This window comes from Micromys minutus (genome assembly GCF_963924665.1).
Source record: "Micromys minutus genome assembly, chromosome: 22".
Lineage (NCBI taxonomy): Eukaryota > Metazoa > Chordata > Mammalia > Rodentia > Muridae > Micromys > Micromys minutus.
This window is the reverse complement of record NC_137957.1, coordinates 37,480,200-37,507,150: the sequence shown is the minus strand read 5'-3', so window position 1 is coordinate 37,507,150 and position 26,951 is coordinate 37,480,200. Positions and strand designations below refer to the sequence as shown.

At 42.3% G+C, this 26,951-nt stretch overlaps 1 protein-coding gene across 1 annotated transcript in view; it reads left to right on the top strand.

Annotated features, from left to right (window-relative positions):
* FGD6 (FYVE, RhoGEF and PH domain containing 6) overlaps nt 1-26,951 on the top strand; it is a 103,466-nt gene that overhangs the window by 17,369 nt on the left and 59,146 nt on the right. The window contains exon 3 of the mRNA XM_080935524.1: nt 19,803-19,950. Coding sequence (XP_080791650.1) covers nt 19,803-19,950 — 148 coding nt within the window. The remainder of the gene's footprint in view (nt 1-19,802; nt 19,951-26,951) is intronic.

Here is a 26,951-nt window from a genome sequence, read left to right as displayed (position 1 = left end):
TGAAACAGGAATGTTTTGTGCCTCCACCCCTGCCTTTCCCTGGCCTATGGATGTATCAGCAATCAGAAGTAGAGAGCTTTTGATTTTAGTGAGAAGCCTTTTAGCTTCCTACCTGCCCCCCACCCCCAAGTCTAAGGAAGAGGATAAAGATCGGTATGTTCAACCACTCAGACCAGGCCATGGGAGGAACAAGAGGGAGGGTAGGTGAGCTTGCTTACAAATCTAGGTTGGTTTACTTGGTGACCGAAGTTTTTGATATCTTAGTCAGGAGTTTTGGTGTAAGGAAACTATTAAGGAGTACCCCCCACACATCAAGTAGCTTAAAATAGGTTAATTATACCTTTTAGTAGTTCTAGGTTAAATACACTCATAGACTTACTGCATTTTACACACAAAGCTTATTTATCAGCCTCTTCTCTCGTTAATGAAATTAAAACCTTAGCGGGACTCATGATTTTCCTCCACCAAGAGATTGTAAGGCCAGGGCTCCAGCTTGGAGCTCAGAGACTTCCTTGTTCTTACGCTGGTGGAAGCGGTCTAGGGAAAGTCAGAGGACTTGGGAAGCTCGGGTCCATCCCTGGTGGGAAGATTCAGACTGACTTGCTTCGTCCAGTTCTGCAGTGAAAGATGCGGTCACCTAGTTAAGAGGGAGGGTTCACACAGCTGCTCCGGAGCACAGAGTTACGTGGCCGGGTGTTGAAAATGGACTTGGAAGACGAATGTTTGAATTAAGCAGGCTCTTTCAGCATACAATTTGCAGTGTGAGAGGGTGTGTTACTACTATGTGGCTCAGGCTGAAACTCCTAGGTTCAAGTCATCCTCTTGTCTCAGCCTCAGCATGCCACCAAACCTGGCTCAAAAATGTGAAACTGCCTGGTGCTGCTATATGTTAACACCTTTGCCTGAAACACCTTGACTCCTTCAATCCAGGGCTTCCTCTGCTCTACCAAAGTCAGAACCAGGGAGTCCCAAGTTCTAGAAATGCTCTTGGCATCAGATACCATGGACTGGTGCTACCAGAGGAGCAGTTACCATTTCTGATTGGCCGAGCATTATACGAGGAGTGATTACAGGCATGGCTTAGTTCTTATTATTCTGTAAGATGGATCTTACCCTTTGAAGGACATGCAGACAGTAGATCGACAACCAAATATGGGACTGAGAGTTCTGATCCTGTAGTGAACTGACTCAAATCATAGCCTCTTCGTGTCATTCTTCATTGTGAGCCGTGGTTTTGATATTTTATTATGCTTAGTACTGGTAGAGGATTGGGAACCTTTTTTTTTTTTTTTTTTTAAATCCAGGAGATATAAAGGATAAAAACATTCCTGTGTCAAATCTGTGCACAATGCCTAGATATATTTTCAAGAAAGAAGAGCAAGTGATTGCTGTGTTGATGACCAGGCAAGAGGCGCTTCAAACCCTGGGAACTGAATTACAGCACGTTTTTTCATTTGGTCTGTTTAGTGGTAGCCACCACTGTAAGCAGGTCAAATGAGGTCTCTGTCATCATGGAGAGCACTGTACGTGGCTTACATTTATGACTTACACAAGCCTTGCTGTTTTAACCTGTTGTTTTCTATTCCTCATCCGTGCTGTCAGGTACCTTTTTTTTTTTCTTTTTCTAACCTCTAAAGTTCCCCGATTATTTAATAAAGTTAATCACTAAAGGAAATAACTTGGTAAGACTAAAATACCTTATCTAGTAAGATAATATCACCTCGTCTTTTTTGAGCAGAGAACAGACCGGCCTCAAACCTTTGCCCCTCCTGCCTCAGCCTGGTAGGCAGTAGGATGGTAGGACCTGCAGCTATTATCGTAGCTATGGAGCTCTGTCTAGCATTATTAGCTTAGTGGAAAAAAATGGGCTTAGATAAATGGTACAGAATTTCTCCCAGAGAGGCAGGTGGTGACCATGGGCTTTTTATTTTATTTATCTTTTAAGAAGTGAACTTTCTGGATATTCTGGGCCACGAGAAGGTTAAGACCTGGACACTGGATGCAGGTATGTGTTCAGTAAGGATAAATTCAGAGCTGTTCCTCGACTTATTGCTAAGGCTACTAAGTAGGTCAGTTACTGTGCCATTGACTAAGATGCTACTTCATGACCTATTATGTCTTCATTCCTTTTCTTTTTCTCCCCTTGGCATATCAGGTAGAAACTGAGGGAGATCTTTGGTGTATACATGTGTGAGTACACTTGTGTGCATGTGTGCATGAGTGTTTATGCAAGTGTAATTGTGTGTGTTCTTGTGTGTTGTGTGTGTTTGAATGTGTGTGTGTGCATGTGTGTTCAAGTGTATATGTGTGTGTGTGTGTATGTGTGTGTGTGTGTATGTATGTGTGTGAATGTGTGTGTGTTGAGGGTTCAGTCATCACCTATCCCATTGTACCTTTTTATTTGGCATGGTTGATCCTGCCTACGCTCTAGTAACCACAGTCTGTCTCATTTCAAGTGAATTCATGCCATAAATCATATTTAAATTACTTCTGTGCATACCTCTTGGGTATTTTTACACTATTTGCATACTTTAATTACTGTGCCAGTTGTAACAGGTTTCTCTAAAGTAAGCTGGATAAGTCTGTCTACAATTAGGTAGAAACAGGTACATGAAAGTACTCAAACTGTATTTCAGTTAAAATACCCTGTAATTCAGACTTTCAATGGATTTGTAATGTTTTTCTCAATTTAAGCCAAATTGAAACCTACCTAGAAATGCCCACATTTGTTAGGCTGGTGGTCAGGATGCCTCCTGTGGAAGGGTGTATGAGTGTGTAGTCTGTGGTGTGTAGTCTGTTGGTGTAGATGCACGTGTGTGCTATGTCACCACCTTGTGTAACTCACTTCCTGCCTCCCTTGCTCTCCCACTTTTCACGGGTTGAGGCAGGCTGGAAAGGGACAGTGCGGAGCTGCCTCTCTGGCCTTGGGAGAGGAGAGCCTAGTGAGTTCTGCTGTCCTTCATCTGCAGATAGTCTAGATGGCCAGAGGTTCCTGCCTAAGTCCCACTAAGACAGTTGTTTGCAGAGGTCTCTGGTTTCATGGAGCCATTGTGACATTTATCCCCAACATCTTAACTGCTGTTGGAGATACTTTCATGTGATTCCCCCTTACTTAGCTAATTGGATGCTTCAGAGTCAGTTCAGTTGTATTTTTAGATTTTACTTGTTGGACTTTATAGTACCTTACAAATGAAATTGATAGTAAAATATGTTTCTTCCTTTCTCTTCTCTCCTCTTCTCTTTTCTGACCTGGTCTTGCTATATACATAGCCCTGGCTGGCGTGGAGCTCTGTATGTAAAACTCACAATGAATCACTGCACCTGGCTCATTTTTTTACTTAAGTTCATTAAGCCAGCCCTTTAATTCCAGCAGTTGAGAGGCAGAGGCCAGCAAATCTTTGTGGGTTTGAGGCCAGCTTGCTCTACATCTTGAGTTCTAAGCCAGCCAAGGACTCTTTTAAAAAAAAATCTGGGAAATGAAGAAGCATAGCCTCGCCTCCTGTTCTATCCACGCTTTAGGCAGCTCTTAGCCTCTGGAAATGGTGTATTGTTGTCCTGGATATGTTGACTGATACAGTTTTAGATTCAAGTGAAGCAAAGAAATAATAAAGAGGGGAGAGAGAGAGACAGACACAGAGAGAGAGACAGACAGAGAGACAAAAGCAGACATTTCTTTGGGTTCAGGTTTTTGTGGTGATGCACATTTTCATTCCCTCGGAAAAGGCCCTAGCAGGACATTTACTTAGGTAATATTTAGTTCTAGAAGAAATGATCAAGCCCCCTTTGAAATTTTATTTTTCATTAGTGTGTGTGTGTGTGTGTGTGTGTGTGTGTGTGTGTACATGTGGAGGGCAGAAGACAACCTTGTGATTGGTCTTTCTCCTTCCACCTTTACGTGGGTTTGAACTCATGCCATTAGACAAACAACAAGCCCTTTACTATCTGAGCCATTTTGCCAACCCAGAAACCATCTGGCTCTTTTCCAGAGCAGCAGCACCATTGTTACTCCCAGCAGCGCTTTGTGAGTGGGGGAGGGGAGGGGCAGTGGCCCAGTGTCTCGGCCTGTTGGCCTAGGTGACTGTTACTGCTTTTTAGTTTTTAGAGTGTGATATGTGTGCCGTGATCTCCTATATCTCTTAGTTTGCATTTCCTTGGTGGCAAGTGATGTTGAATATCCTTTCAATGGCCTGTTTGTCCTCTGTATGTACACTTAGGTGAAGTCACTCTTTCTTTCTTTTCTATCTTTTTTTTCTTTCTTTTTCTCTTTCTTTCTTTCTTTTTTTTTTTTTTTTTTTTTTTTTTTTTTTGTGATGCTGGGGGTAAAAAAACCCCCAGGCCTTACTTATGGTAAACAGATGCTGACCATTAATTAAAGTACACCCCAAGCTGTCCTCCATCCCCCCATGCCTGTTTCTGTGTGTGTGTCTTTGTGTGTGTGTTGAGAGTTGTTGATTTATTTTATTATATGTATTATTACTTTCTGAGGCAAATGATTTATATGATTAGCTTATGCATCTCAGGCTCACCATCTTCCTACCCCAGCCTACTGAGTGTTGGCATAGTCTGTCCAGCTCGGCTCATCATTATTAAAGCTCCTTGGCACCACACTTGCTAGTAAACACAATTCTAGCTCTGTACCGTAGTATTGAAGACCTTCTGTGTCTGGCTGCTCTCAGCCTTTCAGGCCTCTACTCTCATTATCTCCCCTACGGGCCATGCCAGTCCCTTTGTTACACTACAGCCTTGTAACACCGTCTGAAAACTCCGTACCCAGACATTACTCCCTCCCCTTCTAGGCTCACTCCGTGTCATCCTTCAGTGTACACTGGGGCTTACTCTGCCATTTCTTATAAGACAGGATATTGTATAGACTAGGTTGGCCCCAGACTTTCTGTGTGCTAAAGGATGACTTCAACCTGAGCTTCTCTTGCCTTCACTTCCCAAGAGCTGAATGACAGGGCTGGGCTACCACACCCAGTTTTGTCCAGTGCTGCATGGTAAACCCAGGGCCTCGTGCCTGCCTGGCAAGCACTCTGCTCACTGACTCATACACACCCTTAGCCCTTCCCCTTCTGACCCAGGAAGAGGAACAGATGCATTCCTATACAAACCTTGTTGCTTTCTATCTACTTATCCAGTTTCATCTTTTCTTCCTGACATTTCCTGTTCCCAGTAAGACTTTATCTGTGTATGACTGTGCCTTGTTGAACATGGCCTTTGTGACCGTGGGAGGAGCGCTGTGTTCCATCGCTCCAACAGTAGTGCTTCGAATGGGTTTTCGCAGCTAGTAGACCCTTAGTAAGTACTAAATGAAGAATGGATGCGGCGGTACATTTTTGTGCGTCTGTGTCTTTGCTCTCTCCCATAGCATATTGTTTAGCATGTACTACTCATACTCCAATAAAAATAAAAGTGTTTATTGTACTTCTACTGTGTACCAAGCAGTGCATGATACCCTGTTCCCAGGTGTTGAATGGTTACGCAGCACTAACTTTCCTTTGTAATGCTTCATTGATCTCCCTATCCAGCTACAAATATAGGAGAGTCAGCACTGTGAGACTTGACAAGCATCTGTCCAGTCGCCCCGGCTGGTACTAGCACAGGTAAGAGTGCATCTAGTGAGGTTAAATGCTGTCTTATTTCTATGAGGCCAGAGTCTAGCTGCGTTTTAAGTACGCTAGTGTCACACCGACCTGGCTTCCAGAATGCACAGGAAACATCTGTTAATTTTGGAATGCAGTTACGTAGATTGGGAGAATTACTGCTGTCAGATAAAAGAGTGTTCCTTTGGAGAAGAGTGAGCTAGTTCATGAGGAGCATATGACTATACTGTGGGATGGTTAAACAAAAAGCTACTGTTTTCATCCACCCCACTATTCCTCTTCCCCAGAACCCCAGGAGGAAGTAGATTAGATCTAAATTCCCATACCAGAACAGTTTCTAACATTTTCTTATGTAGACCATGTGCTTCTTACTTTTCTATTGTTGTGATAAACATTATGGCTGAAAGCAACATAGGGAGGAAAGGACTTACTTCCCTGTAGAGCTCTCAGGTCCCATTTCCTTATGAAGGAAGCCAGGACAAAGATATGGAGGTCGGAACTCAACAGATGCCATGGAGGAGTGCTGCTTACTGCCTTGCTCCTCAGGGCTAGCTCACTACGCTTTCTTACATAACTCAGGACCATGTGTCCAGTGAGATGAGCCCTCCCTGTGAATCACTGTTCAAGAAAATGCTCCCGGACTTGCCTAAAAACCAGTCTGATGGAAGCATTTTTTGAGGTTCCTCTTGCATGTGTCAAGTTTACAAAACCAAACCAAACAAAACAACAACAACAAAAAAAAAAAAAAAAAAAAAAAAACAGGACAGACCTAGGGGTATCATGTACTATTCAATATATATATATATATATATATATATATATATATATATATATATATATACATATATATATATATGTATATAGAAGCATACATATCTAACATGTCATCAGAAGTAAAGCAATGAATGATTCCTGCATTCTTGTGCTCAGCTTTCATTCTGTTTTTATATAGTCTAGGAACTATATAAAAGTCAGGGAATGGTCCTGCCCACTTCAATTAAAGAATGATCCCAACAGAGGGGCTCATAGGCTGGCCTGATGTAGACATCCTTCTTAAGACGTCAAGGAAACAATTAGAAGAACCATTGCAACAACTTTTCTCTTAAAACCTTGGATATTGTTCTAGTTCTTGGGCTGCAGAGTAAGTTCTCAACTAGACTAAGCTACAGAGTTAAAAACTATATCTAAAAAAAAAAAAAAAAAGAGTTATAAAGTAGATCCTGCTGTACTCTCAGCACCCAAGAGACCCAGGTGGGAGGGTCAAGGGTTCCAGGAAAGCCTAGGCTGCGTAAGACACCCACCTCCCCCATTTCAAACAGGCCCTAATGTTTGGTGAAGAATATAAAAGAAAACTCAGAAGGGCAAAAGCTTTCTGTGGCTGAAAGAAATGGATTTGAACTCATTAACATACGTAAAATCTTTTAATAGGACAGAAATTAAATATTACAAAAATAAGCAAATGTATCAGCTGTAGCTAAGCTTGGAGCTAGTCTGATGCTAGAATCACTGTAGGTGTGCTTTGATCTGTAGTTGTTCCCTGGTTCACTGTTAATCCTTTCACACAATAAGAGTCTAAAGTGAGATCTCAGCCACTTTTTTGTGTATCATTGTATTAGGTTGTTAACCTATAGGAGCACCAAGCCAGGTGGGTGTTGTTGCATGTGGAGGCAGTCTATGTCCTGTAGCAAGACCTGTTAGGAAACAGTGAACAAGGTAGCAGTTCTAAACACTCATTCTAACGGAGCCTGTTGAAAAAGGAAAAGTGTTTTGTGAACCTCTGAGTGAATGTGTTCTCTGTGTGCCCACTGAAATCTTGTCCTAGTAAGGGTTTCTGTTGGCTACTCTGTTGGAGCCGTCCAGGTGGATGCTGCCAGTCAAACCTGTTTATGAATGCAGCCTGAAGGGGCTGGTGCGTGTTTCTATGTTACCATATCATCTGATGCTCAACTGCAAGCATTTCTTCTTTCTGTTTACCTTGCAAAATACAAAGAATAGATCATTGATCTTGACCTGAGATAGAAGAAGAAGAGATCTAGGGGACTAGAAGAGTTCCTTTAGAGACTGTCTACAGTCAGTATTCAGAAAAAACTGTTGCTGTGACTTTATCAGACCATAACAACATGGTCTGATTGGTTTGTTGTTGTTTTTCTCATTTATGGGGGAGACCAAATGGGAATACCTGCCTTCAACCTGGTTTGCCTTTTATCTTTCCTTAACAAATATTAAAAAAGAAAGTGTTAATGAGAAATACTTAAAATACTTGAGACTAGTAAACTTTGGCAGGAAGAATGGGGACTTTAAAACTGTTAGTTTAATTATAAAAATTATATAGAACTTTTAAATTTATAAAATAAAAAGTAAAGATTCTTTTCATTCCCCGCTCACTGTGGAAAGAAGTCCTGAATTGTTTTTGTTTGGCTGTCGGTTTGTTTTTCTCTTCAATATGGAAAGTTTTATCACTAATGGAAAGTTTAGGAGGCGTCATATTGTCTCTGGGAGTCTATTGTTTGACAGACAGAGAAAGAAAGACAGGCTGACTTAGCAGATGGTCAGGATCAGAGTGCCATCTTCCTCTGCCTAGCTCTGTGTCCAACTCAGAGCCTGACCTCCTGGCTGCTTGTAATCAGGGAAAGCCAAGGGTGTGCGCTTCTGCCTGTCATTGTCCGGTCTTCTCTGGGTTAGAAGGAACAAGGGCGCTCTGTAAAATGTTCACATTGTGAAGGAAATCAGCAACTTTGTTGCATTCATGGGGATGTTAACTGTTCGCTGCTGTTACACTCCCGGAAGTGATTATTACTGTGCAGAGGGACAAAGTGTGCTTATTAAGAAGTGGAATGTCACCAAATGAGCCAACATAAAGTGAGTAAAATTCCTTTAGAAATAAGAGTATAATGCAGAGCTTGAGGGTTTTAGGGTCTGAGTAGGAAGCTACCCGGAAGCATCAAAACTAAGCACAGAGCCCTGGGACATGTGCTGCGAGGCTCACCGGACTTGAGAGTGGAAAGGAGTTCTTTACTCAGACGCTTAGACTCAGACTGGAGGTGAGCAGTTTCACGTGACGGATGATGCAGAGGCTCTTCTGAAGGACTCGTCTATCTACTTCAGGATGTTGTCAAGTGTCTGCAGCGATCATGGTTTTCTCTTTAGTATTACAGATAACACTATGTAGAAGAGGATAAACGGACAGGCAAGCTAGCTCTCTGTGCAAAAGCAATGTTTGTGAATTACCTGCATTGATTCATGTAGTCCTCATAGAGGACTGGTAGGTAGGCCCTCTATTGTCTTCATTTTATGAATGAGTAAAACTGAAGACTTACTAAACCTTCTGGAAACCAGTAAGTGCAGGCTGAGACCCAAACACCAGTAGATTTGACTCAGAGCAGATGTAATTATACTGAGACTAGCAATTCTTTCCCTTAAAAGGCCAGTGGGAAATATTTTATACTTGACAGGCCATAACATTCCTCTTGTATCTATACAAGAACAGATCTAGGCTCTGGCCATTTTATCTACTCGATAAACCCTAATTCTTTCTCTTCTGATGACTGTTTTTGTTTTTCTTTGTCTTTTTAAAAGATACTTTAAATTTTTTAGAGCTGTTTTTATTTTATGTGGTTGAGTGTTTTGCTTGCTTGTTTGTCTGTGGTCTGTGTGCATGATTGGATCCTGAGGAAGTCAGAAGAGGCACTGGATCCCTTGGAACTGAAGTATGGACAGGTTTGAGCCATTGTGTAGGTGCTAGGAACTGAACCCGGGTCCTCTTAACAAGTGTTCTTAACCTATTTTATATCTCCAGCCCCTCCTTTGTTGATATTGTTGTTTATTTTTTGTTGTTGTATTTTCCTCCTTAAACCCTTACATGCGCCTCTCCTTGGTCTCTTTCACATTTATGAACTCATTTTTCATTAATTATTACACAAACACACACACCCCTGCATTCCTAAATACATAAATACAACATGGTGAGTCTTTCTAATGTCACTGTATGTATGTTTTCAGAGCTGATCATTTGGTATTGTGTAACCAGTTGATGTGTTCTCCCCTGGGGAAGACAGTTTTGCTCTCAGCATTCCTTAGCTGCTTGCACTTTGTGTAAGGTCAAGGCTTCATGAGCTACTGTCCTCCTCTCTGTCTCTATTCAGCTCATGGTTTAGATATATGTGGTGAGACTTCATAGTTGTAGCTGCTGACTTTCCTAGGAGTCACAATCTTACTGCCTGTTCTTATAATCTTTCCACTCCTTCTTCCTCAATGATCCCTGGTATAGGAGTTAGGTTGTAGCTGTATCTCTTGGGACTGGGCTCTACAACTCTACATTGGTATTTCTTGTGGTTTTCTGTACTGGTCTCCATATGCTGCAGAAAGAAGTTGCTTTGATGAGGGGTGAGACCTACCTTTATCTGCTTAGACCCTGAAATTGTATTTATTTCTTGTCTGCTGGATATGATAGACATTCAAGCATTATTTCATTTAACTTTAATAGCAGGTGGTATTCTTTCCATTTTATGGTTGAAGGGAACATTTAATTAAAAAGCTTAAGTAGCTAACCAGTTACATATGGACAATGAGAAGGGGGGAGCTTTAAACACAAGTCTGCTTCGGACTAAGACAGTGTTCTCCTTCCCTATGGAGGACAGCCTCTCCTTTGTTCCTAGATATTCTGATGTTATAAAGAAGTGTTTGGGGTCCTATTCAGAGTGAGCCTGTATATCCCCCTTCTTAAGTAGATGGTTATTTTTACTTTCTTTACATGTTCCCTGACTCTACTTTTAGAAGATGTTATCATAGTTTGCTATAACCGTCAAGCTTTTTTGAGGAGGCGGTTCTCAAAAAATTCTAAAAATAAGCAGAATTAGTCAACAGTATAGCTAGTGGGAGGCACCGTGATATGTAGGATTGAGGGAGTGGAGAAAGTCCAGTGTGTTAACACTTTGCTATAACTCCTACTTTAAGGAGTATGAAGCTAGAGGATCGTGAGTCTGAGCATCTCCCAGGCTATACCGCAGGACTCTGTTCCTAAAGAAACCAAAGAGCTGATGAAGCAAGGCTGGTACTATATAAGGGGCTGACACTTACCGCACATAGGTTCATTCCTCAGCGCTGAAGAATAGTAAAAGAGTGGAGGAAAACATCTGCCTGACTCCTATCACATCCTCCGGCTTTGAGAAAGTAGGCCTGCATCTCCAGGGTACTCTGAGAAAGAATGCTCTATGTGGGCCTTTGGTGTTATTGATCCATAGCTGTTCCAGAGTAGTAGACATTTAAGAGACGCCTTTTATGTCTCATACATATGGAAGGGAAGTGGTGCTGGAATTGTTCATAGGTATCGGTGAATAAGGAAGTGAACTGTCCGACATTGCCTCCTTACAGACTCCCAAGCGGCTTACTATCCTTTTCCCTAGAAGGAAGTTCTAGGTAGGATTGTAGTTTCTGCTAGGAAGTGAGACCATTAACAGATCTGTATAAAATCTGGGAGTGAAAGCAGAGATCCTTTGGATTTAACTACTGTTTGCTTGTAATTCCCTTCTACTTTATTATACTGAGATCTGTGTGTAATGTGACATTTAACATGCTGTAACATGGAACATGCCACATTATTGCAGCATTACCTCAATGCCTTCAGCTTGAATACTGCTTGAACTTATCAAGAATCTGTTTAGGTGTCTTTACAAAATATAGTTAAGCATATGCAAAGCCAACTTTAGATACTCAATGTGGTTGTTCAAGGTAATTCTTCTGGAAAAGCCCAGTGCACCCACCTGCTTGTGCACCTCAGGATCCTAGAGGATGACAGTCTTTCGGCTTGTCCTTTTAGTTGACTCTTTACCTTGTTAGTGAGTTAGGGATTCTGACTCTAGGATCATGGCTTTGGCTAAACACACAAAGTTAAACACACCCACTGAAGGTCAACATACATTCACAGCTGGAGAGAGAGGATACCAGATATCCTGCAAAACTACATGGGAATAAAATGAATCCCCAGGAACTATGGAAGGTGGGCATTGAATCTCAAGAAGGTGGAATAACCCTTGGTTTCTTCAGGAAGTTTATTATGATTGGTTTATTCGAGTAATTCCCTGTACAGATGGATAACATGGTTTGGCTTTGTCTGAGGACTTTCTCCAGTAAAACAAAATTTGAGGAAAATTTGGGGTTAACCACTCAGGCCTACCTCACTTGCCCTAGATAGGAAGACAGAAACTGGGACTTTCTTTTTGTCCTTATGCTAGTGCAGTGGTTTGTACCAAGTCACAATCAAAGTATGGCTCATAGTCACATTTTCCAAATCTCACCACCTCCACGGTGGCCATTGGGACAAATTAGGCTCATGATGACATGACATTGGAGGAAGCAGCGTGGCACACAAGTGACACAGGACAAGTAGTCACTCTGAGAGGAACTCCCCACAGGGTGAGCTTTCATTTTGGATCAGTCTCACCTCCTGGCTGGCCTCCCTGCTGGCTCCTTCCAGAATGCTAGATCTTGGCAAAGCTGTAGGAGAACAAGGTCTGGATTCCCATTGCTCTTGGGGGCTGGGGGTAGATGGGTGTCTGCTCTGCCTTGGCTCCTTGCCAGGCAGCTACTGTTAGGAGCAGTGGTCTCTCTCATCTTACAGAAGTGCCCACCCCATTGTCCCCCATCTCCTCTTCGTTCAGGTCACTCTCTCTGTCATTTCCAGCCCACCTTAGGGCCTTCAGGTGCACTGTCCCCCAAATTTGCTGCACTCTGGATGACTTGCTGGAGTCATTTCTCAAACTTAGCCCTTTGACACATCCCTGACTATCACAGCCTGCACAAGGTACTGATTTTTGTGGCTCTATGAGTGTCTCCTGAAACATGTCACCTAGAGTATGGCTCTCCTCCCTCCCTTTTCTTGGTTCTTGCTTTCTAACCTCCTCTCCCCTTCCTCCCTCCCTCCTTTCCTCCCTCTCTCCCTCCTTTCCTCCCTCCCTCCCTCCTTTCCTCCCTCTCTTCCTCCCCTTTTCCCTTGGCTTTCCTGATCTGCTGCTAGGGATAGACTACAGGTTACATGGTAGAAAGGGTTCTTACCTCTAAGTTGCATCCTTAGTCCTTCCTTTCCTTTTAAGAAAATGGTCCCTTTACTATACATATCCTAAATCCTTTTTCTTTATCTGTTTAGGAAAGACACACTTAGTAGGAAAATAAAGAGGAAGAACAAAATAATTGATAGTTTGAATATTTTAAATAATCCTAATAGATTATCTTTTCTTAGCACCTAAAATGATGAATAACAGATGCATAATGGACTCTCAAATTGTTTTCTTTTTATAGAAATAAAGGGTACATTTGGCTTATTTTAAGTCCTATTTGATATACCAGTAAAGTTTATGTATATGTGTAAATATATGTGCATGGGTTTGCAAATAGGAAGTGACCTTATGTGGCCATCCCAGGCCCATTGTTTTTAGTGGCCCTTATTTGGGCTGGCACTAAATAAAAAACATTCTGTCATGAGAAGTAAATGAAAATATGATATTGGGTCTACCATACCTAAAATCGTTTCAGTTTTAAATAAAAGAGTGATTATTTAAGACTGGAGCGATGGCTCAGTGGTTAAGAGCACTGATGGTTCTTCCAGAGGTCCTGAGTTCAATTCCCAGAACCCACATAGCAGCTTACAATGATCTGTAACTGTATTCCAATGCCCTCTTGATCTTAAAGTAAAGATCCTTAAAAAAGAAAAAGAAACCTCAGTTTTTGGTATGCTAATAAACTATATTAGATACTCTATTTTTTGGTGGTAGCTTTATAATCAGTAGAGTGGTTTTCTGTTGGTATTAACAGAAAGGTTGCAGTCTGCACTACAGGAAGTTTATTTTAAGGAATCATTCCTCAAAGCCTTCCAGACTCGTAAACAGCAAAGTTGCTGATATGAGGTCGCTATTTTAGCTCAGTACTTGTTTTGTTGGAGACTTTTATAGAATTCTTTTCACATCTAGGCTAGAAACAGCACAGATCTGACCTGGCTGCCTCCTATCGAGGGTGGGGGTGTGGAGAAAGATGTTGGACTGTGCTCAGCCTGGAGTTCCTTTACTATCTACTGGGTGAACCGAAACCAGAACTCACCTTTACTTACAGGCCAGGAGCTCCCCATGAGATAGATGGAGAGCCTTGGGATGTCACAGTCTGTTCACCAAGGCCTAGGCCACAGGTTTTATGGTTACTCTTTGACCCCAGCTACTGACTTCTGGCATTTAGTTTTGCTTTGCTTTTTGAACCCATCAACTGGTTAGTCTTTGTTTTTGAGAGCTGATGATGTAGTTCAGTTTTACAGTGCTTGCCTAGCATGTGTGGTTTGTCCATTACCAAGGGAAACGACTTATGCCAAACAAGACCTCTACAGGAAAGGCACAGTCTATGGATTCTTGTATTCTTCTGAGAGTTAAGAGATTTCTGTGCTTGGTGTGTGTGTGTGTGTGTGTGTGTGTGTGTGTTACTGAGGGTCAAGTCTAGGGCCTCACACATACTAGGCATGGACCATATAACTGCGCTGCAGTCCTCAATTTCTAAAATCACGTTTTTGAAAATTTTTTCATGTATTCATTTTTCTTCTATATAGAAGAAGCACTGTGTCCTGATTGTGTGACCCACCAGTATTGACCAGAGAACAAGCAATATTGTGCACAGATCCAACTTATTTCCAAATTAATCTTTTGTTATGGCCATTGCTGAAAACTCCTTTTAAAAAAGAACAGCTCCTTTTTAGTTCATCGTTAATGACTGATAACATAAAGGGACCATAGGCCTCTGTGTAGTTGTTCTCAGACTTATATATTTTTACTTCTTTTTCTTCCTTAAGCCATTTTCAGAATTGAGCCATGAAGATTGTCTTTAAGTTGTCAGCCTCAAGGATCAGATTAGGCATAGTTTTAGGTTTTACTCAGTAGGTCTCAGTTTGATGAGGAAGGGAAGAGCTGTTATTTAAGGGCTGGGCACTGAAGAGAGTGTGTTGACCAAGTCTACCACTGAAGCACGTTTTCTTTCCTTTTCCTCAGTCTCTCAGAGCCGGTTTAAATAATCTGTAGCTCATATTTCAGGGAAGCAAGGTATCAAGCGCAGAACTGGGCTTTCTATTTCTTTTTAATTAATTTTAAAAATGTATTTGTGGGATGGAGCACTTGTTCCTGTTTGACGTGTATAGAGGTTAGAGGACAGCGTGAGGAAGTCCATTCTCGTCTTCCATCACGTGCATTCTGAAGACTGCGCTCAAGTCCGTACGTAGGCTTGGTGGCAGTCACCGTTACTCACTGAGCCGTCTCGCTGGCCCAGCTCCATACTCCTGAAAGGCATGATTGCTAGCACCACTAACATTCCTGAACCGTCATGTATATTCTGTAAGTTTCATTCTTTCATTTGTTTTTCTTTATTTTGGGTGTCAGACTCCTACTATCCCACCCATTTAAGTTTTTAAGGATTTTTATTCTGTCTTAATCAATTTTTAACTGAAAAAAGTTTAATGCACTGTTTATACACTACAGGTTTTTAGTTTGTGACATGATAGTGAAACTTTTTGCTTTTATTTATTTGTTTTTGACATGATAGTGAAACTTTTGACTTTCATTTATTTGTTTTCCTGATACATCTTTTTAGAGCTTTCAGGTTGCCTTGGAACTCACAGCTCTTGTGCTGCAGGTTGTAGGTGTTTCTCACCATACCCAGCTGATGAAATCACTGCTTTTTAAAATTAAAATGCAGTTTGCAGCTGGGTGTGTTGTTATATACCTATATCCCAGAACGCTAGAGCTTCAGACAGCATGATCAAAAGTTAAGACCAGCCTGGTACTATAGAGTAAGGCCCTGCCTAAAAAGGAGAAAGAACAGGGGGAGCAGAAGGAGGAAGGGAGAGCTAACATGGTTGTGAGGAGACCTGCAGAGGACTCTGTTACCTCTGCAGATTCACACTGTTGGCTGCAGTGCTTGGGCAGGTCAAATAACTCTGACTCTGTTCTCTCTTTTAGGTTGCTCCCTAGACTCTGCACATGCTAACCCATGTGTGGAAAGGCTAAAAACATGGCAGGCATATATGACTCCTGAGGGGTCTACTGGCAGCATGCTTATTTTGTTGGGTGTGGCAGGTTTTTATAAAACAATCAAAACCACCCTGCTTGTTTTAGGGGAAATTTCAGGTATACCCTAAGACCTCAAAGTAGACTTAAATAAGTAAGAATGGGTTGGGGCTAGTGTTTGTAGCTGAGCAGTAAAGCCTTTGCTTACTTAGTGTGCAGGAATCTCTGGGTTCGAACTCCTGCACCATGAAGAAAAACAAACAAAATAAACAAAACCAAACAAAACTATTCGAGAAAAAGTTTTTGAGTCTGTGTTGCTGTTGATTTGGTTCATGGTTTTTCTGTGACACCAGAATCCAGAGCCTTAAATGGGAATTGAAGTGACCACTTGAAATGATGAAGCTGTTAGCTTTACATAATAATGGATTGATCATTAAGTTCCTGTCCTGTGTACCATCATCCTTCAAGTCCCCCGATCTCGAAGCAGCCGAAGGGAGCTCAGGATCCCACAGTCACTGCTCTGAATCCGTTAACGGATTGTAATAGCACCCTGAGCACACGAGTGTGTTCCCTTCAGACTGGGCCAGGGTGGGGGGTGGAAGAAGAAAAGGCTGGAGTTAAGAATTACACGCTTTGTGTTGGTAATGAGACAGAAGCTTCAGAAGCATCAGGCATTATCCTGGGAGTCTTTGCTTTGGGTGTCTAGGCTGCTCACCCTGTTCTCTGGCCGTCCACTCTGTTGTCTTCCTTCCTTGGCTGAGGTGTTTATCCAGTGCCAGGGAATAAGGGCGTTTCTGTGGTGATCTTTGGTTCAACCCTGCAGGTTTTATGTTCTTAAAACCTAGAAGTCAAGGAAACATTTTCTAAGTCTTTTTGTAACATTTGATGTGTTTTCCAGTGAAAGATGCTCTGTCCACAGAGAATTCAGCATGGGAAAAAATTAACTTTCTAACCTAACTCTGTAAAGTGATTACAGAATCCTTGGCACTTGGAATTGAAGGACTGTGCTCTCAATAGGAGTTGATTTCTGGCTTTGTTTTCTCTTGATTGCCTAGAAATTTGTCTCCTTCCAGAAGCAAATCTGTCTTGGAAAGGATGGCTCAGGGAGGTAGTGTGCGTTCTGGCTACCGTTGAAGCGTGCTTTTCCTTTTTTCTACCATGGAAGAAATACTGTCCCGTTCCATTAGCCAGCAAAACACAGTGTTAGGTGTTAATCTCCAAGGAAGTGCTGTGCATACACCAGTTCCATACAGCAGGACTGGCATCAGTAAGGACCCCCAGCCAGGAGTCTAAATTTACCTCGGTTGCCTTGGTGACTACCGTTTATTATGTGAGTAAACAATTTAATGACTGAGTGTGGTTCATGGATGCTTCTCTATTTGGACTGATCTTACTTTCTTGGATCTTTCAAGTCTTCATTGGTTTTTTTGTTGTCTTTTCTTTCCTCGTACACCCGCCCTTCCTCTCTATCCCATGTAGCTAACTTCATTCTTTCACCATTAAACATGGTGGAAGGGAGCTGGGTGGTGACATACACCTTTAATCCCGACAGGCGGGCTTCTGAATTGGAAGCCAGTCTGATCTACAGAGAAAGTTCCAGAACAGCCAGTTACAGGAGATATTTGATGTCAGGTAGCACAGCACGCTGGGGTCCAGCTAAAATACAGTTGTCTTGTGCTTATGTGACAGTGAGGAAAACTAGGGATTGTGTTGCTGTTGGTCTGAGGTGCTATCAGTCCAGAAGAGACAAACAGGCCAAGTTGTGAAGAAGGGATAGAGCGACTCGGGAAGGTCTTAGAAAGCGATCTTTGGAAGTCCTAGTGTCCCAGTGTTTTATGTCAGGAAGTTGGATTCATGAAGTTCTGGTGTCACTCTGTGCTGAATGACTCAGGATGGTGTTCATGCTAGAAAAGCACTCTGCCACTCGGCCATTACTCAACCCTGCCCATGTTTAAAGCTTCTGTCCCCTGCTCTTAAACAGAGACCTTTGCACTTTCATTTCTGGAACTTGTTTGGTTGTTGTGGTTTCCTGCTTTGATTTTAGAGTCCCGTGTGGCCTCAAAGTCATGATCCCCATGTCTCGGCCTCCTGACTGCCAGGACTACAGGTGTGTGTCCTCTCGTTTTCCCTTGAATTCCATAAGAGATGACAAGAAGTAGTATCTTCTTAATAAAGAAAGCCCTTTTAAATGTTGACCGAGGACCACTTTCATCTAACCAAAATCAAAACCCTGTTTCTCCACCACGTATCACCTGACATTCTGAATGTCCAGAAAATTCCAGAGGGGCTGTTGGGAAAGCCTCTATAGGACAGGACTTCTTGTGCTACTGGATCCTGACTCTGTAGGTCACTGTCGGGACTGAGATTTTTGCATGTTTTAGGAAGTGTCCAGATAGTGCTGGTAACTGCTCAGAAATTTAACATGTTCTGGGGTAGCAAGGGTCTGGAGACGATCAAAAGAGGCAAAGAACTAAGACAAAAGTAGATGGGGGTAGGCTCAGTGGGAGACCCTTCCTTGGTTCCCAGCACAGCCAATTCTCCCCCTCCCCTAAGGGAAAGAAAGGTACATTTTCTTCTGTCTACATGGATGGGTCCTTTGCTCAACACCTTGTTTATTTATTTTTTATTCTTGCCAATGCAAACCCAAAACTAACAACCCAACCGAGTTGGCTCTGGTCCTTGTTCCCAGGGACAGCTAATTTTGTCAGTGATCTGACTGGAAAATCCCTGCCTCCCACCCACTCCAGGATGTGAGTCTCCTGCCTGTCCAGGCCACCTATGATAAAGGTGATCATCCACCCAGTTGAGTGATAAGAGGCCCTAGCCACTGAGTAACAGGAAACCAAGTCTTAGGTGGTAGGAGGTGTTCCTTTTGGCATTTTGCCTAGATCCAGCTCCTTTGTTGTGTGACGGCTGGACTGCAGGAATGGATTCTGAAGCAAGTCTGTTATTCTGTAGTGTATTCAGGACCTGGCAGAAAGTTTATCCTTAGCTTTTAGCATTCACGTTAGAAATTTTTATAATTTGGAGCTCTGGCAGCTAAGTGACCTGCCTGTGGCCTAAAAAAGAGCCACAACAGGAAGGGGATACAAATATGTCCCTTCTGCAGGGGTACTTTTCCTGACAGTTTTCTTTGCGTCTAGAACTGGACTCATCTATTCTATTCTGCAGATGCTCTGGTAGGACTAATTTCTAAGTAACATCAGAAGAGCAGTTCGTTAACTGTGGAGACAGCTTCATACCCTAGCCCAAACCCACAGCCCTGTATGCCAAGGTTACGTCCAGCCTGATCTTGGATAGGCAGTTTTTAAAAGCATCTTGCTTCTGAGTGTGTCCGTTCCTTCGTTCCTTCGCTAGGCTGATTTCCATCATCTGCCTGGGGAACTTTGCTGTGGAATTCCCCTTCCAGACTGGATTGAAACAGTGTCTGTTAGCTCCATGAGATCTCTCTGTACACACTAAGAAGCCTTGGCCAGGTTAGGCTGACAGGGAAGTGCTTTTCCAGCCTCAGGCTGAGTCACAGTCACCTGGAGGGCAGGTTCAAATGCCCTAATTAGGTTGCCAGGCTCTGTCCTCTGAGTTTCTGTAGGAGGATGGAGTCTGAGACCCTCTCTTGTACTGTCCTGCTTACATCTTAAGCCGAAAGAACATGTCAGGGATAAAACTAGGGTGGTGGGCACACACTCCTTATCACTTCTGCACTGTTGACTGCTGTTTATTGCAGGGCCCCCTGAGGTTTACAGATCTGGTACTTTGTTGTTTCATTGTTGCTTTTAAATACCAAGGCCCAAGTTCTCAACTAGTCTTTTAGTATACTCCCTGTAAGTAAGTCCTCCCTGTAAGTCCTCCTGGTTTGTACCGGGACTCAGTGCAGACTCGGGAAGGATGGGTAAATGGAGATGGGAGGCTGCTGGGAAACGTGCTCTCAGTCACCTCCCTACCATCAGTCTGATGTTGACCTTGTACTGAGGTTACATTTTAAACACAGAATGCATTTTTGAGTTTATAATAGCTGAGTCAGACAGGTGAGCTAGTGTTAGGTCTACCTGGCTTTTTCCAATTCCTCCAAATCTTTTAGGTGCATTCTCTCACATGAACAGGATAAGATACTTGGTTCTGGTTTGGTTTATCCAGCACTTCTTTTTATTAATGGGCATTTCTATTGATGCAGTTCTGGAACATCCCAGGAGGGGCAGGATGATCTCCATCTTGGTCTCAGTGACCTGCCTTCTGATGAGGAAGTCATCAATAGTTCTGATGAAGATGATGTCAGCTCTGAGTCCAGTAAAGGCGAGCCAGACCTACTGGAGGATAAACAGGTATATTTTGGTAATTAATTATCTCTGCTTCTGTTTTTCCTGGCCTGCCATTGCATGGGAAGGTTGTTTGTTACCCTGAAAGGAAAACAACAGTAGCAGCCACAGCGAGTTAGTCTGCAAAGGCTTTTCTGGTTTAAGTTTTGTTCCTGCACCTAAAATGTTATGTATCCAACTGGATACCACCTAAAGATTATTTGGTGGCTTCTGAGAAATTATTGTACTAATGTTCACTGGCTTTTTGTATATGCATATATTTATGTGGATATTGGCATATTATATGGCTTGATAATGATCTCTCTTGGGATTGTTCTTGTCCTGCTACTAATTCTTACCTTCTTTGTTGTGGGTGTTTGTTTTATCTTGTTTTATGTGTGTGGGTATTTTGTCCTCATATATATCTTAAATTCCTAGAGTTTGAGTTATAGACAGCTCTGAGCTACCATGTGGGTACTGATAATTGAACGTGGGTCCTTTGGAAGATCAACCAGTGCTCTTAAACACCAAGCCAACTCTCCAGCATTTAGTTTGTTTGTTTGTGACAAAGTATAACCCAGTCTGGCACTGAATCCTCCTGCCTCAGCCTTCTTAGTCCTGAGATTATAGGCATGAGCTACCACATTCAGAGGAGTTGTTAAATTTCTTGAAAGAAGGGAATTGTATACATTATGGCTTAATCACATCTTTAAACGGAACCTTGAAAATAAGCTTACTGTGTGTGGGTGGATGGGGGAAACCTGCTACAGCGAGCATGCCATGGTGGAAATGTCAGGATACACGTTGCAGCGGTTGGTTCTTTTCTGCCATGTGGTTTCCTATTTCAAACTCAGGTTGTCAGGCTTGGCAGGGAGTATCTTTGCCCACTGAGCTCTTTTGCTGGTATTTGATCATGTCTTTTTCAGGACAGAATAAAAATTGCCCCTTGTACTAGTTAATTACCATGTCACCGACAAGCAACAAACACAAGGGAAGAAGGGTATATTTGGTTCACAATTCAGGGTCCACTGGTCATGCTAGTAGGAACTTGAGGCAGAGCACACTCACTGGTGCTGGCTTCCAGCTTGCTTTCCCTTGTATTCAGTCCAGAACTCCAGCCCATGGAGTGGTGCCACCTACCTACAGTGAAGGTGGGTTTTCTCATGGGAGATAACCTAATGGCAATGGTCATACGGTTATTACTGCTGTTATAAAATACTGTGACCAAAAGCAACTTGGGGCAGAAAGGGTTTACTTTGGGTTACATATCCTGAACTACAATACATTGATGGAAATCAAGGCAGGAACTCAAACGTGGAGGCAGGGGCTACTGTGGAAGCCATGGAGAGGCCATGACCTGCTCCTCATGGTTTGCTTAGCCTACTTTCTTATAGTGCCCAGGACTACTAGCCCAGACTACTACCTACAAAGGCTGGGCCACATCAAACACTAATTAAGAAAGTGGTCTGCAGCCCAGTTTTATGAAGACATTTTCTCAAGTGAAGTTCCAATTTCTCAGATGACTCCAGTGTGTATCAAGTTGACTTAGCCAGCACAGGGACAATCCTTCATAGTTGTTCCCTGAAGTCTGTTACCTGTTTACTCTAAATCCTATCAGGTTGACAATTGATATATGGTAACTATCTCACTGTTACTATGGTAATGATCGTTTTCTTAAAATAATCCAGTGTGTGTATGTATTCATGTGTGTGTGTGTGTGTGTGTGTGTGTGTGTGTTTGGGATTGTCCATACATTTATAAAGGTTTAGGATATGTGATATGTCATTGTGACATTTTTAGCTTATTATACACATCTATATGCTACATTTGGAATCATATCTTTTTGAGTAAAGATGTATGAAAGGGAGAAATTGAGCGTAGCCACAATGTCCCCAGGGTATGTTGGAGTGTTACCAAATAGAATTTGAAAGGATCCTCACAGGGTAGCAAGCCAAGGAGAAAATGCTTGTCACCTGATTCCTTGTCACAATTTACTAATCCATTCTGCTTCCGTCTTAACATAATGTTGGTCTGTTTAAATTTGCTCTCCCTTTAGATGAGCGGCACACTGTGGTTATCTAGTCTCAGGGCTGGAGAGCTGGCTCAGGAGTTTGCTCTTAGTGGCCATGGGTAGCTCCCAGCACCCTCATAATGACTCACAACCATCTGTAGCTCCAGTTCTGACAGAATCTCACACCGTGTTCTGACCTTGGCATGAGGTGCACATACATACATGCAGGCAAAACACATAAAATAATAAATAAATAAATATAAATTGGTTACCAGCTGTGATTTGGGTTACATGACGCCGATTACTTAATCTTTTTGTCTTAAAAAATGCCAAGTGAAAACAAAATATTACTTATAAATTATTTGATATGTAAAAAGTGTAGAATATTTTCCAGTGTGGGTTTTAAGCTCAGTGATGAGAATTTCTGTACTGGATGTGGCAGCACACATGTGTGATTCTAGTTGGGAAGCTGAGGCAAGAGGGTTAGCATGAGTTCAAGGCTATATGGGTTCAATAGTCAGTTCTAGATTTGCATGGGCTATAGAGTATGGCACTGTCTTAAAAGCTATCAGATACCCCAGACATGACACAAACACATACATGCTTGCACACATGTGCCAGGATCAACTCTCAGACCAAGTTGTTGCAAGTAATCAATACAATGTATTTAGGTGGGTAGATCTGTAAAGCTCCTGACAGCTGGCTGACTATCATAGACACACACAGCCTCTGGGGGTTTACTTGACTGTCATGAAGCTTCCCCTACATCTTACTCACACCCTCATGCTCTAGTTTGCAAGCTCACTTTGTGTGTTGCTTCTTGGACATGGATCCTTCTACAGGTATGTAGAGGACACCCCTCATGTCCCAGGCAGTATCCAGGTTTGTGAGAGATCAGTAGTGATCAGGGCCCATACTTTTGTGGTGCTCACATCCCAGTGGGGGAAGAGGGATCAAAATACATCAACAGGAAGAACCCCAGTGTTTCCAGTGCTGTGCTAGAAACTGTAGTAGCTACTTTGGATGAACGCCTCTGAGAAAGTGATATTTGACTGGAATTTAAATGAGTGCAGAGAGCCAAAGCCTGTGGGGAGTTTGAGAAAGAACATTCAAACAGTATTATGTGAGAGGCGTAATTAAAGGCAGGCTTTACTTCCTTTGATGGGTGACCTTTGCTCGCTCTTTTCCTGATTCAAAGTGTTGTTTTGTCCTGTCCTTTTTCACTTGAACCTTTTCCAGTTCCCCTGGAAGTGTATCTTCCACATAGCTATCTGCACATGGCACTGGGAGCCATACTGCTAGAAAGACAGGCTCTGACCAGTTCCACAGTTCTTCCCAACATGTTCTGTCACTGCCAGACTGACACCTTCGTTTTGTGGTCAGTGGAGACTTGTAAGATCCTCTGTCTTTGTGCATGCCTTTCCTTCTGTTCCTGCTCTGTTTCATAGTTACGTGTCTTTCTGTGCCACATCGCCATATCCCTGCTAAATCCTTATTTATATGTGTGTATGTGTGTGCGCATATGCACCATCACAGATTTATAGATGTTAGGGACAATTTGTGTGGATTTCAGGGATTGAAATCAGATCTTTAGGGTTATATGGTAAGTACCTTTACCCACGGAGGCATCTCACCCTATTTTTGTTTTTGTCTTTTTTAAATGGGACTCTTTTTCTTCCTCCTTCTCTCTCTCTCTCTCTCTCTCTCTCTCTCTCTCTCTCTCTCTCTCTCTTTCTTTTTCTTCCTTCCTTCCTTCCTTCCTTCCTTCCTTCCTTCCTTTCTTAACCTTGTACCGGGTAGCACCAGTAATGTCTCTCCCTTGGAAGTCTCAGCTACTCTGAGGAAACTACATGTGTTCTTCATGTAGAACAGCAGCAGCAGTAGACTATCAGTGCCTCCTTTCTAGACGGCTGCTAACCTACCTACAAAGCCTAGTGAACGTTTTTCAAGTAATTTGCTTCGTAGTGGTTAAGGGAACACAGTCTTTGGAGTGAAGTTGTTTTGGTTCCCACCCCTCACTAGCTCTGTGATCTTGAACAATTCGCTTCCTTTAAGCCCTAGTTTCCCTCGATGAGAAACAAAAAGAAGTAGAGTGTAGGGTTGAGTTGCCCTTATTTCAAGGATTGTTTTGAACAAATGCTGACATTTCTGAGAACAATGTCTGACAGGGAGTACACAGGTTTTCAGTTATTACTGCTCGTATACAGTAAGGGAAATCTTAAACATTTCACAGCAAGTGCTCTAGGACTTTGCCAGTGAACACACACTGTTTTAAGTATGCCTTGTCTTTGCTGAGTAAGGAAGCAGTTTGCTTAATATTCAAGGCCATGTTGAACTTCAGACTCAGCACTGCTATGCTGGATGACGGTGAACGAACAGCCAGCCATGCCTATAATCCCAGCACTTGGGAGGCAAAGGCAGGAGGATTGCCATGAGTTTGAAGCCAGCCTGGTCTACATAGTGAGTTCTAGGCCAGCCAGGCCTATAAAGTGAGAACCTGCCTCCCAAGCAACATCAGCATCCAACAATCTCCAAACAATAACAAAAGCTTCCCCTAGGATCCACCATATGTACTACCTTTGATTCCTATGAAGCAAGAGATTTTAGAAAGGCTATGAAACCTGCTTGAAAACCCCCAGTTTGGAATTCTTAATTACAATCTTTTTCTGTTAACAAATTGGTACATTGTTTACAGAAGCCAAATGATGTCCATAGAACATGTTTGCAGAACAGTAATAAACTATGAGAATCTTTGCTAATCCCTTTTGAAAATTGTGTGTGTGTGTGTGTGTGTGTGTGTGTGTGTGTCTATGTGTACTTGGGGGAGTGTTATTAAGTAGATGTCTATATATAGGTGCTCATACAGAGGCCTTGGGTCAATGTCAGGTGGCTTCCTCTGTTGCTCTCTGCCTTGTTTTCTCCAGTAGTTTTCTGAATCTAGAGCTTAGCATGTCGAGGTCAGTGTTTGTTGTCTGGCCAGTCATTTATAGTGTACTGGGGATCTGAACTTTACCCTCTGAGCCACCCCTCTAGCTCTCTGGAAATCCTTTAGACTTTAGTTTATTCTTCTTTCAACTTTTAATAAATGATTGTTTTAAAGAAATATGTTAGGCATGGGCATACCCATGGTCTTAGTATTTGGAAGGCAGGGACAGGAGCATTCCTGCAAGTTTGAGGTCATCTTATTCTACATAGTAAATTCTAAGCCAGCCAAGGCAACTTAGTGAAACTTAGTCCAAGAGGAAATTAATTAGTAAAAAGGAAGTGTATTCATTTTGTTTCTCTGTGCTTAAACATTCTGCAACTTTTCTAAATAGATACTTATTTCTCTCTTTCTTTTCAAAGTTTTGGAAAATAGCTCCTGCTTATTCCCTTGTGATGAGAAGAGCAGAGACTATCTTTGACATGAAAGCAATAAAGAGCTGAGCCTTGGGCAAGTCTTGCTGCTAACATTTATCTCCTATGAGTAGAACTGTTGGGTGTAATAGAGGAGGTCTCTTAGCCATAGGAAATGCCACTGGACATCACCGATCCTGAGCAAATATGAAGTGAGAACAGTTAAGACCATGCAGAGCTGGGCTGTTATCATGAGATCAGACAGAGCATGTCACTGGATTTCTGGTCAAAGGTTCTGTTTTAGAATTTGCGTGACTTACTTTTTTACCTTGACAGTGTGCTTTCATTTGTCTGTGGCTAGTGTTTCACAGGGCAGACTTTGGGAAGATGTTATTATTTAATAGGCACTCTGCTTTGAAATGTGATACAGTTTCATTAACAGAAATTTGAGGTGCCAAACAGGCCACTTGAGGTCTTACAAGGTGTGTTCCCATCAACTGTTTTGCTGGGTCGGAATCTTGACTGCTCTGACAAGATGGAGAGAATATAGAACTTTCAGTCTTCATTTGTCTTTGGGGAAATGGAGTAGCTAGGAGTCAGTACTGCTTGCTTTTGTAGAAGATTAGAGTTTGGTTCCTAGCAGGTACCCAGAACCCGTATCAGGTTGCCCACAACTGAAGTGTTGGCCTCTGTGAGCATCTGTGCTCTTGTGCGCGCGCACACACACACACACACACACACACACACACACACACACAGCATTAAAATAGGCCTTGGGTGGAGTATGATGAAGAATGCTCTCAATCCCAGCACTTGAAAGGCAGCAGCAAGCAGTAATCTGTGAGCTAGAAGTTGTTTTGACCTATATAGTAAGTTCAAGGCCAATGATGGCCATATAGTGAGACCCTGGCTCAAAAAGTTAGAACAAGGGGGCTGCAGAGATGGCTTGGTGGTAAAGGGCAACTCGGGTTCTTGCAGAGGACCCAGACTCAGTTTCTAGTTCTTACTTGGTGACTCATAACCATCTGTAATCCCAGTGTCCTCTCTGACCTCTAAAGGCAGTTGCATACACATGATGCATACATACATATGATACATACACATGCATATAGGCAAAATATTCACACACACAAAAATAAGTCTAAAAAATAAAGATAAGATAAATCATAAAAAAGACAGAATAGATAACTATGTGAACTCCTAGATTAGATTCCCTTATTTAAATTCAATCTACTATACTATATTATATATGTACCACAGATTTCGAGTTTCTGTTTTTATGTTACATATAACACATCAAACAGTGTCTTCTAGGCTTAGGATCTGAGAAAGTAGCAGCCACCTGTACAGATTTATTCATGAATTTGCTTGTCGATGATCAGTGGATTTGGTACTATGCTTATATTTAGGATACAAAGGTAGATAGAATTGGGAGATTTCCACAGATAGTAACAATCTGCTGAGGGTCTTATAAATAGTATGTGAACAAGAGAGTAATCTTTTCTTTTGAGGGTGGCAGGCTTCATAAAGAGAAAGCCCATGACTTGTCATCTTAAAGAGTGAGCTGGAACACGGCAGCCAGAAATCCATGGAAGGAAAGATGGCCCTCTCAGAAATATGACAAGATCTCCACCTACTGAGCTAAATCTAACCCTCTCCTTTTTTTCTGAGCACTGCCATC